We start from the raw sequence: 14,133 nt of genomic DNA on the forward strand, positions 1-14,133 counted from the left end.
CTCACTTACCTTGAGATGTCATATCCAAAGCTATGAAAGAAAATTGTTTCTCCTGTCAAAATTCCGTAATTTTTTCACCTGGCATTTTTATTTCGTAGGCTGTTCATTCCACGCAATTATTTCTATGTACATATTTCTATACATTGCCCGTGTCCGAGCGAGTTACATTCCGGTCTCGCGAATCGATTCACGCAAGAGGATCGATGCGTTGTACGCCACTGAACATTTCTAGATTTCTTTTGCCACCAACAGTATCTTTGTGCAATGAGAAGAGTGAATCGCTTTTTTTTTTCCTCCACTCCCATCACACCTCGATCTCGCACCGGAATGGCCAGCCAAGCGTGAACCTACCACCAATCCGATACTCTGATTCACGCATGACGGCCAATAGTAGAGCAGTGTATCCGTTATCTCCTACACCACAAAATATTTTATCCGAGAACAACGCGATGCGTTTTATCGAATAATAATGAAGACGAAACGAACAGGTCATTAATAAATTGTCAATTCCCGCCTCTCCATGTTGTTTCAGTGAAGGCAAAAAACCGCCATGTTTCATCAAGTTCTTTCACAACTCGTTTTTGGAATTAATATGGTAAAATTCTCACGTTAAATACGTTTATGGTCATCCCGAAAATAATGAACGATTTTGATGCAAATTTTAGACTTGAACTTCAACACTTCGACGGAAAGCGTAGCGACATGAAAATAGACAAGTTTTGTCGAGCTGATGTCCTAGAACAGAGGTCTTCAACTTTTTTCTAGTCGTGAGCACTACCTGTACCCATCATCAAAAGAAGAGCACCCTTACGGCAGAAGAGCTCACTTACTTATTCACTTACGAAGACCTTACCCTTATTTGGCGTACGAATGCATGAAATCAGGATGGATTTCAATCCTTGAATGCAATTTGTACAAGGTGTTTAACTGGAACGTTGACCAAGTGCTCGCGAGCACGAAATCAGACACGATCATCAACCATTCTGGATGTTTCAGGAAGCACCGTGGTGCTCACGAGCAATGGGTTGAAGATGCCTGTCCTAGAGCCCGGCCTACGAAAGGTGTTCCGGTAGAAAAGTATCAATTCACAACACGACTCATTATATACCTACTTCACCAAACACCAACTCTGTCCATATCGCTACATTGCAGTTTACAGCCATGAATGAGATGGGCTGGAAATGAAGGCGCTGTCTGTCGATGGCCGCTTCAAGAGTTCGTTAGGGAAAATATACATTATATACTCAGCCTCATCATATTTCTTCGATAAAAATACGGAAATCCCTACGTGAAAACACGGGACATCGCAACTAATTGTCAAAAGAATTGTCAAATTTGAACAAAGTTCCATTGATCACCGATATAATTCAAAAATTATGAAAGAAAGAATCACTCAAGTGGCTCGCGGCACGTTTTCAAATTAATGAAGGGGGCCAACACTCTTCTAAAGGTTGAGCACCTTTGCTCTAAATTTTTCCATTTTTCTTTCGCCATTCAGTTAAACTCCCACCATCTTTCGGATATCATCCCTCCATCTTGTTTAGGATGCCTTCTTAGACGTTAAACAGCCAAATGAAAAAATAAAAAACATCTAAAAAGTAATAATAATGTACCTAACATGAAATATTGATGGATAATGATAGAGATTACATATACATAAGAATGTTCTAATGACCCATGTCTTCTTCGCTGTGCATCTCTGAGCACAAATTACTTCTGAATGAGTTGTTCCTCCATCTGCTTAGCATGTCACGCTTATGTTCACATGAAGTGGTGATATATTAGTAACGAAAAACCTGGAGGGGGGGGGGATTGGTTCTAGAATCATTGTATTCAATTCACATCCACACCCAAACAGCATTTAATATTCCAAAACTTACAGCGCACCAGAATATCAAGCTTTATTTTGAAGTGCAAATTTGATTATAGAAAAGAATCTCTCACCAGTGGATAATCGAAAAGGCCGTAAATTCAGAGCCGCCCAAAGGGGTGTGCGACAACACACAACATACACAACGAGAGGTGCCTCGCACCGGTTCCCGCTCTTTGTGTGTGAGAGGTTAGCCCCCCCCCACCCCCAGCACTCACGATAAATTCTTAGAGACTTCCACCAATTCTTAAATTTTTACCTCGTATCAATTCTGAATTTTTACTCATTCTGGAATTATTTTCCCTTGATTTTTAATTTTCACACTATTGTGGAACCATGAAATTTCCCTACATGTGCTAGCATAATAAGAGGGTTGTCATATTACGGGATTCCAATCACCCGGGTATCTATTGGAAGAACTTTTCAGCTAGAGATCAATATGAAATAAACTTTTTTAGCTTGGTGCTCGATAATTTTTTGCACCAGCATGTATCAGAGGGGTGTACTGCTATTTTGGATTTAGTTCTCACTAGTTCCGAGGATCGTGTTGAACATGTTTCGATGGGGGATGAGTTTTCTTCCAGTGGTCATCGTGTCGTTAGTTTTTTCTGTAACTTTTCTTCGTGTAGGGTTGATAACTAAAGACTGGTTCTTTGTTTTCTAACTTTGATGTTTTGAGAGAACGGTTAGCGAAAGTTTTCAAAGACCGGTTGGAATCAATCGGGGTGATAAGTCAGTGGAAAGAATTTAGTACGTAGCTGTCCTCTGTTCGGCACGACGTCATACACTTTGTTCGAAAAAAGCATGTTTGTACATCGCAGCCAATATGTTTCACGGATAGCGTGCGTAACCTTTATCTTGAAAAGAAAAGAGCTTCAGAGAGTATAAAATTGGATGAGGTGACCTTTCCTTGTTTACTGATAAATGAAGAGCGTTGAAAAAAGCGATAAGGGATAGTAAAAAAATAAATTGAATCTACGTTGGCAGATAACATTGGCTCTGACCCCCCCCCCAAAATCATTTTTAGGAACGTCATTAATGGATAATGTCATAACAAGGGGACAGTTGGCCCCCCTCACAATAGGAGGATCTAGGGTAGAGAGCAATGTAGGCATGTTTAGTGCTTTCAATGACTTTTTTCACGTCGGTTTTTAATAGAGAAAATGCTATTCAATGTACGGGTGTTGCGTAGGGTGATAAAATCCTCAACGATATTCAAGTGGACGACGTGGAGGTCCTAAATATTCTAAAATATATATATGTGTAAGCAAAGCACCAGGACCAGATGATATCTATCCCAGGGTCCTCAGGGAATGTGCTAATGAATTGTTGGGGCCATTCACACAGATTTACAGGAGTAGCGTTGCTGAGGATATCGTCCTAAGAGATTGGAAGCTTGCTAATGTTGTTCCAATATTTAAAAAAGGTAGTAGAGAGGCTGTGTCCAATTATCGTCCAGTGAGTTTGACGAGCTCCCTCTCGAACATTTTGGAAATTATCATCAAAAGCCAGTTTGTGAAGTGGATAGACGAGAATAATGCATTGTCAGATAATCGGCATGGGTTCAGGAAGGGGAAGTCATGTGTAACTAACCTCCTTTGCTTCTATGATCACGTGACTAAGGCTTTGGGTAAAGGCAAGAATGTCGATGTCGTTTATCTTGATTTCCAGAAGGCATTGGATCGGGTCAACTACACGATATTGGGATTGGGGGCAACTTGCTGAATTGGATAGAATCGTGGTTAAGAGAGTTATGGTGAACGGGGAATTCTTATTGGGCATTTTGCCTTTTGTGGTGTTGTATTTGTATTAATTCTGAAATTTCATTAATTGTGGAACAATTTATTTCATTAATTCTGAGTTTTCATTGGACAGGCGTCACAAGTGAAATCCTTCAAGGAAGTGCCCTTGATCCCATACTTTTTTTCACTTTTTTATGGATAAACTCGATCAGGTTATCGATGGGATTGTTAGCAAATTTGCAGATGACGTGAAGCTAATGGAGGTAGTCGGGAATCAAAGCGAGAGGGAGTTGCTCCAGACCTATTTGAACAGGATTGGAACATGGGCAAATGAATGGAGCATGAAGTTTAGCGTTGACAAGTACATGGTCGCTCATTTTGGCTCGAACAACCCACGTTTCTCTTACTAGTTGAATGGTGTCACTATCCCGGACTTGTAATTGCTTTTTTATTATTACTACTATTAATTTCAGCTTTTTATTTATATCTTCTCAAGCGGGAAAATGAGAATTAATGTCTTCCGTATTGTCTTATATTATCCAGTTGCATCAATCCATGTAGTTTAGGGTGTTTTGAAATTAATTATGGGCCCACATAGATTACATTGAAGAAATTCCGCAGCTTTAATCGAGTATTTTTTGAAGCACAAAAAAGGCAGATCGATTCATTTCTATGCTTCTTTCATTTAGATTTGTTCCTTTCATGAGTCGCATGTGGCATTCCTTTCATAAGAGTAATTAAAGATAATTCCAGAATTAATGAAAGATAATTCAAAAAATTAATGGAAGTGATAATTCCAAAAATTAATGAAAGTGATAATTCCTGCATTAATGAAAGTGATAATTCCAGAATTAGTGAAAGTGATAATTCCAGAATTAGTGAAAGTGATAATTCCAGAATTCATGAAAGAAAAATTCTAGTTTTAATGAAACAGATAATTTTAGTTCCAAAATAAATGAAAGCGATAATTTCAGCATCAATAATGAAAGAAATAATTCCAGAATTAAGAAAAAGGGATAATTCCAGAATTAAGAAAAAGGGATAATTCCAGAATTAAGAAAAAGGGATAATTCCAGAATCAAGAAAAAGGGATAATTCCAAAATTAATGAAAAAAATTATAGATTTAATAGAAGAGATAATTCCAAAATCGATGGAAGAAGTAATTTCAGCATTAATGAAGTGATAATTTCAGCATTAATGAAGTGATAATTTCAGCATTAATGAAGTGATAATTTCAGCATTAATGAAGTGATAATTTCAGCATTAATGAAGTGATAATTTCAAAATTAATGAAAACGATAATTCCAGAATTAAAGTAAAAGAATTCCAAAACTAATGAAAGAAAAATTCTGGAATTAATGAAAGAAATAATTCCAGCATTAATGAAAAAGTGGTAATTCACTTAATTAATGAGATAATTAAAAAATTAATGAAAGAGATAATGCCAGAATTAATGATATATAATTTCAGAATCAATGAAAGGAATAATTCCAGTATTAATGAAAGAAACAAATCCAGAATTTTGATTAAAGCAAATACTCCAGAAGTAATGAAAGAAATAATAATTAGAGAAATAATTCCAGTTAATTTCAAAACACCCTAAACTATATGGATTGATGCAATTGGATAATATAAGACAAAGACAATACGGAGACATTAATTTTCATTTTCGTGCTTGAGAAGATATAAATAAAAAGCTGAAATTAATGTGTTATTGCATAGATATCCACCTCAAAAGTGGGTCTGGGTCATTATTTTATAATTAATTTTCTGGGCTTCGTATCTCTAAGCAAACTTAACATTTCGAAAATCAAAAATTGAATTCAATTTTTAAAATTATTGATGCGGCGGAAAACCTTACTAAATTTCCGCATTTCTATGCTAAAATCGGAAATTTTAACATTGATCTCTATGGGGGATCGTGTTTGTTTTCACCGAGTCACGTGGTTTCCTTGCATTAGATGTAGACGACGTCGTGGCGGCTGGATGCTCCCTTCAGTAATATAAGCTCGATGGTTATAATGCATTAAAAACTGATGATGTCTCACTTTCGAATCCTGCCAAATTCACCGAACGTGCACCAAAAATTTAACTCGGCGTTCTTAAGCTGATAGCAATGCTATAATCCGAGAGGAATCAAGAAAGATAGCTGCAGCTGTGCAAACAAGTTTTCTTTTTTCCTCATCCTTTTCCCGTCAAAAAAAAATTTCACTTAACTGTGAAGGAAAATAAAAAATTACCATATTTTTGCAAATAAGTGTTGGTTTAGGGAAAGCAATTTTTCTAATAGATCTCGCAAATCTGGTGATAAATTTGCCAATATAGTGGGGCGAAGTTAACACGCAATAACAAGGTTAGCATCACTCTACACCAGTTTCCCAACCTTCTTGTTCCATTGCCCCCTTCTTCAGAAATTTTTCCCCCACCGCCGCCGCCCAACGCAATCTAACCCATAGAATCCCATGCTATACCCGTAGTTTCTACCGTCCCCCTCCTGGAATATTCCATCGCCACCCGGGGGCGTTAACGCCCACGTTGGGAATTACTGCTCTACACCATAGTTTCCCAACCTTTTTTGTCCCATCGCCTCCTTCAGAAAATTTTTCCCACATCATCCCCAACGCAATCTAACCCATAGGATCCTATGTTATACCCGTAGCTTCTACCGTCCCCCTGGAACATCCAGTCGTCCCAGGTGGTGTTAACGCTCACGTTGGGAATCACTGCTCTACACGAAGGGGAAAAAGTGCCAATCGTGAAAGAAAATATCTGAACTTGGCTTCTAACGGGGGAAGAATATTTCAGTTCAATTAGCGGCAACCAACCCACTGCATGAGAAAATTGTTCTCTTGGGTGTTTGGCGCGTAACTGACCGTTAGAAAACTGACACGTCACAAAGTTTCAAAACGTTACAACTTCCTTAATATTCGTCCGATCCTAAAAGGGAAAACACTTTTCGATATATTAGTTTTTCACAAAGAATCACGTGTGTGATTATTGGACGGTCGATAGTATCCACCCTGCATACCGAAAATTCGGAGTCGATATGCTTGCCTTTTTAGTGTATATAACTTCTATTATAACTGACCTAAGTGGGTTCCGTTTCCTGTAGCATTATATGTATCATGATTTACAGTATAATCTCATTTCCCAACTACGAGGCGCATAAGTGAGCCGGTCTCCCATCAAAAGATTCTCACCACAGCGAGTAACAGACCTGATGACATTTAAATTGCACTCATATGAATATTATTCATTGCCAGTTTCGCTTTTAGAAGGTAGGTGGCAGCACACAAATACATACATGAAACTTGTTTAAATATTAAATATACATATAAGTTCACAATAATGAATTCCGACACAGCCACCATCTTGAAATAAAAACCAGTGAATTTCCTTCACAATCAGACGCGTATCCAGGGTTATACGACGGGCAATTAGTTGCGTAGGTTCGTTGGATCGTCCCGCATATTTAAGGGACAGGCTGTTTTTTTTCTCCCACATTATCCAACTCTGGGAGGAGCGATAAATCAGAGCTGTGTATAGTTAATAAAGTATATCCCATTAACTGAATATTTCTACCGAATTTTAACGTCTAAAAACTATTATTACCTTATCGGTAATTGTAAAATATATTTCCACATGAGAGACGTGCTAGGATTTCTTGGGGTTCCTATTACAGTGCAACCTCTCATAACAGACTCCCCGTTAGCGTAGCGGACACTTTTTTGAATTACGTCGACACGTCTCAATGTATTTTACTACCCATTCTCTCACCTCGTTAGTGAACAAAATTTTCGGTCCTACGGGCGTCCGTTACGGAGAGGTTCTACTGTAATAAGTCAAATTTTGTAAATGAATCTCTTGATCCCGACGTGACACTCACTGCATTTGAGAAGGGGAGGAGGGAAAAAAACACGTCGACAGTCTCAACAGTAGGCTAATGTCCGAAACAACCACTAACTTGGTTCAATCGTGAAATGTTTTTTCCGATGTTCCATACATTGATGGTGAACGTTTTGCATTGTGCGTAGCCGCCACCAGCCGCCCTTTTTTACGTAAGAAACTTTTGAAATGGCCTTACGTGTGACTCGTCTAGAGTTGATTGACGTTATTCGCGCTAATGGTGGGTTGAGCTTGCCTTTTAAAAAGTCAGCAGACCTGTTAAGCCAATATATTGATGAAAAGTCAAAATTTTAACATAGCCTAGAAGTCAAGAGTAGTAAGTTTCGTCTGAAAATTAAATGTTTCATCAGTTTCTAATCAAAAAAGTGGAGATCTAGTAACAAGACCCTTACACGTTTCTTCTACAAAAATTCAGCATGGTGATTTTAAATGTTCAATCGTAATCAAGCCCACAAATCATAGATTTTGTTCATTTGCACTGTTTATTTTTAATGTTTTGTGTTATTAGAGAATAGTTTATTATTTTTGAGTGAAAATCTTGATTTTTTTTACATATTCTTCATAAACTCCAATAAGTGTTCATCCCAAGTTTTCGCGGCAATATTTTGTTTAGAATGTGTTTTGGTATTGTTATAATTTTCTAAATATTATTCGCAATAAATATGAGTGACGCGTTATTATTTTGGAGACTCAATCAGAAAAGTAAGGAACATCAGTAAAAGCTAGAAAGTAAATAAGTAATTATTTCATTGAAAAGGAAAGAATATCGAAAATGTAGAAAACGTAGTAATCATGCCGAAGTAGTTTTAAAATTACCCAAACGTTATTATTATTCAATTATAATTCTCAGCCTGTGTGGATGCCTATTTTTGATGTGAAGCAAAAATAATTTTTCAAAAATTATTCATTAGTTTTCGAGAAAACATTTTTTTTCCTTATAAATTCGCTATATTGACCACTGTGCGTCGGTCGCATAAATAAGGATTCGACTTCCCAGTTCATCGCCTCAACATTAAAAAAATTGGATGGTGGCTGTGCCATCGACACATCCGAGAAAACGCCTTTTTTAATCTCGTTACAGTATAATACGGCCTGTTTGGTTTGGTAACTAAAACTTAAAAATAGAGAGAGAGAGAGAGAGAGAGTCTTCACACACGCACACACACATATGTAAATTAGGATATTCGTCCCCCTCAACGAGATCTACCCCCATCTTGTACAGCAATTCATGAGATCTAGTGTGAGGTGATTTCGTTATGATAGTGTGGTACTCAGACCGGAAGACCGCATCACTGACACCAGTGAAGGGTACCATTGGATTTGCCTGAACGTGATCTACCCATAGACACATCAACATGTTTCCCCATGTTTATTCAGACGATATCTCGTCAACGCCAGTTAAAAGGTTAAATAACTGAGAAATAAGATTTTATGTACGTTATGTGCCGAGGCGAATCTGTGGGGAGAAAATGGATTTGTGTCGTCTCCGGGAATCAAACCCCGGTCCCCTAGTATACCGGGCGGGCAAGAGCGCTAACTAATACGTATGCAAGGAGACCCGGTTTCGATCATCTCTCGGAGGAGACAAATCACTTTTCTTTCGGCAGATTCATTTCGGCATAACATCCAGAAAAATCCTATTTTTCAGTATATTTCGGGCCGAAAAAAAACAACATCGGTTAAAAAACTGTTTCGTGACTTCAAATTTTGGAAATGCAGTCATTTTGGTCAGATATCTGATTTGCAATACGTATTCTATTCAAAAGGGGCGCAAAATTTTTGTCAAAATTTTTGTAATAAATTGATTTTTTTATACAAATACAAATACAAATACAAATACAACGCCACAACAGGCAAAATGCCCAACGAGGTGGCTGATAAAAAGATGCCCATAAAAATATGGTTGTCATATGTTTCAAAAATACAGCAACCCAATTAAAAATGCAATTAACACAAATTACAAACAATATATACACATGATAAAATATTATACAATGCCCATAAAGAATACTTATGGTTGTCTTGTCTCCAGAGCATTGTGATATCAGTGAGTAAGGGGTCATTCAAGTATTACGTCAGCATCTATGGGGGAGGGGAGTTTCGGATTTGCTGACTTTTGATGACAAGGGGGGGGGGAGGGGGGTTTAAAGGTTGCTTACGTCATAAACCACCCCTTTTTGAAGATATGAAATATTCTAAGCTGCTGACGGGGGGGGGGGGGGGTCAGTGTTTTGCTGACTTTTGCTGACAAGGGGTGGGGGGAGGGGGTCAAAAATGGCTGAAAATCTGCTTACGTAATACTTGAATGGCCCCTAATACAGTATAAATACAGCATTTCAATAAAAAAAAAGTTTTCACGTATACACCAGTGCATTTCAACAGCCGGGTCATGACCCGACACTGGGACGTGAAATCAGTCGTACTTGTTCACCAGAGGCTCAACTGAAAAATCCAATTTATCTCTTTTTATATCGCACGAATATCGCCAAAAAAAAAAAAAAAATAGACGATTTCATAACTTCAAATTCAAATATTCCTGCGGCAGAGACTGGTACAAATTTGCGTGCCGATGACGATTTGCGAGGACCGCAATGCTCTTTCAAAGTAGTAAGTGTCCTCAATGTGATTGAATCTATACTCACTACATCGACATCCATTCTAAACATTCATCATTTATGTTGGTCGTAGTTTAGACATATGAATACATAGGTCATACATACTCAACCGATGGCTCTTGGGCCAAATGTGGCTATCGGAGTCATCTTATGAATCCCGCAACCCCGCTACCCCCGGCAAACTTAATTTTGTCAAAATTAACAAGGCGGCACATTTACAGATAATTCAAGTGACTCGCGCGGTATTTACAAATCGCGAAAGTGACCTGCGGTACAGTCCCAGAGCACTCAAGCGGTCCAAGCCGCATTTCCATATGGCTTAGTGACCAACGGCACATTTAGAGATCACTCGAGTGACCCGCGGCATATTTCCAGATCCCTTAAGTGGCGTCTGACACGTTTTCAAATCAATAAAGTGACCCCTCACAGTCCTAAAGGTTGAGCATCCTTGACATCGGCGCTGCTCTTCTGATGATGGGCATGCACACGTGTTCTTGACTCAAAAAAATATTGAAGTCCACTCCGAACCCCATTTTTAAGATGTCAACATACGAACGGGGCGGGAAACGGAGCGAAAGAAACAGAACTGGTATTTATCACACCCCCCCCCCGAAAATGAAACGGCAACTATTTCAACAAGAGGATAAAAAGGGAAAAGATGAATCGAGACATCACCACACGAACAATCGAGACTCGGTGGTCTGATGTTGCACATTTTTTTTTGCCTACCACTTAAAAAAATCAAAATCAACCTGGCTTCTTTTTCTCCGTAGAACTTCAAAGTTTCAAACCAAGGGTAAATATGAATACATTACACAACACAGACAGGCATTTCGGACGTTCGCGGTTGAAATCCCCCCCAAAAAAAAAGACGGAAATCGGTCCGATTTCAACAATATTGGATGAAAGAATAAAAAATGTCAATTTGATTGTTTCAGCTAGTTTTTGGATCATCATCAAAAAAGCTACTTAAGCCAAAAGAGTACTTTGACGCGAGTTAATCCGAGATAAATTTAAAGAGATCGTTTTCCTTGTGGTACATTTAGAATATGTTCGGGAAGTGAATTAAGCTTTTTCTTTTCTTTCTTGCCTAATGCAACCAATTCTTTTTCTCAAGAAAGATCCCCCCCTCGTCTTATTTATTTTTTTTTTCACGTGAGTATATATTTGTGTGCGCAACGAACGACTTTTCGCATCAGCGATCGAATTAAGCACTTCCTGAGAGACTCTTTTTCTCCGATTTATATGCTTCGAAATTGTACGTATACTGTAGTGAAGTAATTCGCGCCTCACAAGCCATTGTAACCAGATCTTAGTGGACATTAAAAAGAAATGAGGATAGACAATGAGGAAAAGAAAAAAAAAAAAGAACATTAGAGAAATGAATAATGAAAAGTTTGGCTTTTTTTTTTTTACGTAATTGTAATATCGATAGGAGAAAAATACTTCCCGAATCGAAAAGAAATTATCACGTTTTTTTTAATATTTTTTTCAACTACATTACATAATTCATATTGTATAAGTATTGTAGCATCAAGAGATGACATAACAAACTAAACATAATGCTGTACGTAAAATTTCCGAGCGTTTATAGGGCCGTGTTTCAAGAAAACCGATTTGTAATGTTTCAACCGCAATTGAGGAGCTTATTTTTTCCAAGAGGGAAGGGGGTTTTTTTTTTCTTCCCGAAATGCACTTTTTTTAACGGTTTCTGAATTTTTGGGAGGAGTTCTGTCTCATTATGCGGCAGGGTTTATTCCAGGGGTTCTTAACCTTTTTCAGCCGTGACCCAAAATCAACGACATGATCAGCTTCGCGACCCATCACAGCTACTTTTAAAATTTAAAAATTCTTGTTAAATATTTCTGATTAACAAAATGTTTAGTTTTCGAACCTAGTTAAACCCATGTTGTCAATAGGTCATATTGACACACGGACGTTGTCATACACGGCCTTAGTCCAAACAGTGGACCCAAGGTTATTGAAAGCCTTCAATAATTCTCCAAATATTCCTTTCATAAATTGTGAATATTCATTGATTTTAAAATTATTTCTCAGTACAATTTTCAGTCTCATTAATATTTTAGAATTATTTTTCATCAAATCTGGAATCCTTCCTTAATTTATTAATTATCTTTCATTAATTTTAGACGTATTTTCAATCAAGTCTTGAGTTATTTTTCATTAGTTCTTGAGATATCTTTTATCACTTCTGGAATTTTACTTCTTTATCATTTCCAATTATATTTAATTCATTTTTTAATTATCTTTCATTAATTTTAGATATTATCTTTCATTAATTTTTTAATTATCTTTCATTAATTTTTTAATTATCTTTCATTAATTTTTTAATTATCTTTCATTAATTCTGGAAGAATTTTGCATAATTTAGGAACTTTTTTTATTGATCTTGGATTGAAGTGTGCTCTCACGACCTGTCTCAAGAACCCTGCGACCCATAGGTTAAGAACCTCTTGTTTATTCAAACAGGAATATTTTTGGTAGAAATTAAAATGTGAAGTTTGTCGTTCCTACCAAAAGGTAACATATACACCCCGTTCTTTAACTTCGCTATTTTTCATTCAAAAGGGGACATAAAGTGGTTGTTTTATTGGCAATAAGGGAATTTTTTCAAAACGGCACATTTTTTCAGCAGCGCTTTCGAAGTCATATTTTACAATGGAACCTCTCGATAACGAACACCCATGACACCGAAAATTTTGTCCACTAACGAGTGGTGTCCGTTAATGGATAGTAAAGAACATCCTGTCGGCGTAATTCAAAAAAGTGTCCGTTGGTGGTGTCCGTTATTGGAAGTTCCACCGTAGAATGACTGTGTTTTTTATGTTAATGACGGGAGGGTAGTAAGGGTACCTTCCTCTGGGCTAGTAAAATCGTTCTGGAACCAACATGCGACGTAGAAAATTTCCAATTTTTCTGACTAGACCCCCTCAAATTTTAATCAAAAGGTAATATTTTTCCGCTAATTTTCTTTCAAAACTGAATATTTCGAAAATTTGAATGTATTTAACTCCCTTGAATGATGATCAAGAAACATAGAATTTAAATATTCTTATACCACTCCCATATACTACCTGTTCGACTATTTTCCACTTTTTGTAAAGCAGTCCGTTCCGGAGGAATACGTTTTTTCACCTGTACTGTAAATTTAGTAATTTTGTAAATGTTCCTTTTTGAAAATGAGTTTCTCGATTGTGGTGACCATCTTTAGAAACATGTTTAAGAACAGGGATCTTAAATGTATGGCTCTCTGAGCTTTCTTTCCACGTCCCACCGAATATTTAAAAAAAAAAACAGACAATAAACTTTTTAAGGGGGATTGAATAAAATGATAATAGTTACGATGAAGCCCGCTGGCCTCTAAAAAACTACACCTCGGTATTTGGAACTGTGATATTTTTACAGTTTATTTATTTTCATAAGAATTTACCTTAACGCTGAGAAAGCCTTCGATGAAAGTATTAATATCAAAGTAATAATAACAATAATTCTAAGAATTAGTTTAAAAATTTGATGAAAATTCATCGTAAGTGAAGAAAAATAAATAATTTTTTCTAATTTTCCACATTTTACTTGTGAACCGTTGATCCTAGATGCATGCTTCCAGATAGGAAAAGTTTCTGAATAACGTGTAGTACTCAGATACGTCATTCATGTTGCAAGGGGTTGTGTAGTTACCAAGATATAAAAATGAACTTTTTATACAGGCACCCTATCCTCAAAAATCTAATTTATGTTGTTGCCCTGTCTCTTCTGAGGCCAACGAAATAAAATTCACGTCACAAAGTTCAGTATTCACTGAGATATTTGAATTGAAAAATCGGAGGAAAATTTGGGGAAGAACAGCATTATATAAACTAACGAACAACGCTCCCCCCCCCCCCATCATTTACGCTGTTCTCACCCAACTTTTCTCAGATTTTGAATTCAAATATCTCAGCGAATATTGTGCTTAGAAACGTGAACCCTTTTTTTTGG

General features: G+C 37.1%; 1 protein-coding gene across 3 annotated transcripts in view; it reads right to left on the reverse strand.

Moving 5' to 3' along the window:
• The window catches only part of LOC149083024 (myelin regulatory factor-like), a 112,657-nt gene that overhangs the window by 84,178 nt on the left and 14,346 nt on the right, over positions 1 to 14,133 (reverse strand). For 2 of the 3 annotated variants that reach the window (XM_089236123.1, XM_089236121.1), the window contains exon 1: positions 10 to 104. The exons of the other annotated variant lie outside the window; for it this stretch is intronic. In XM_089236123.1, coding sequence (XP_089092249.1) covers positions 10 to 22 — 13 coding nt within the window. In that variant the 5' untranslated portion in view covers positions 23 to 104. Of the gene's footprint in view, positions 1 to 9; positions 105 to 14,133 lie in introns of those variants that run through there. 3 annotated transcript variants of the gene reach the window in all.

Source organism: Pholcus phalangioides, unplaced genomic scaffold, assembly GCF_987345545.1.
Source record: "Pholcus phalangioides strain wild (caught in Gottingen) unplaced genomic scaffold, Ppha-v1.0 ptg000009l_1, whole genome shotgun sequence".
NCBI classification, from domain to species: domain Eukaryota; kingdom Metazoa; phylum Arthropoda; class Arachnida; order Araneae; family Pholcidae; genus Pholcus; species Pholcus phalangioides.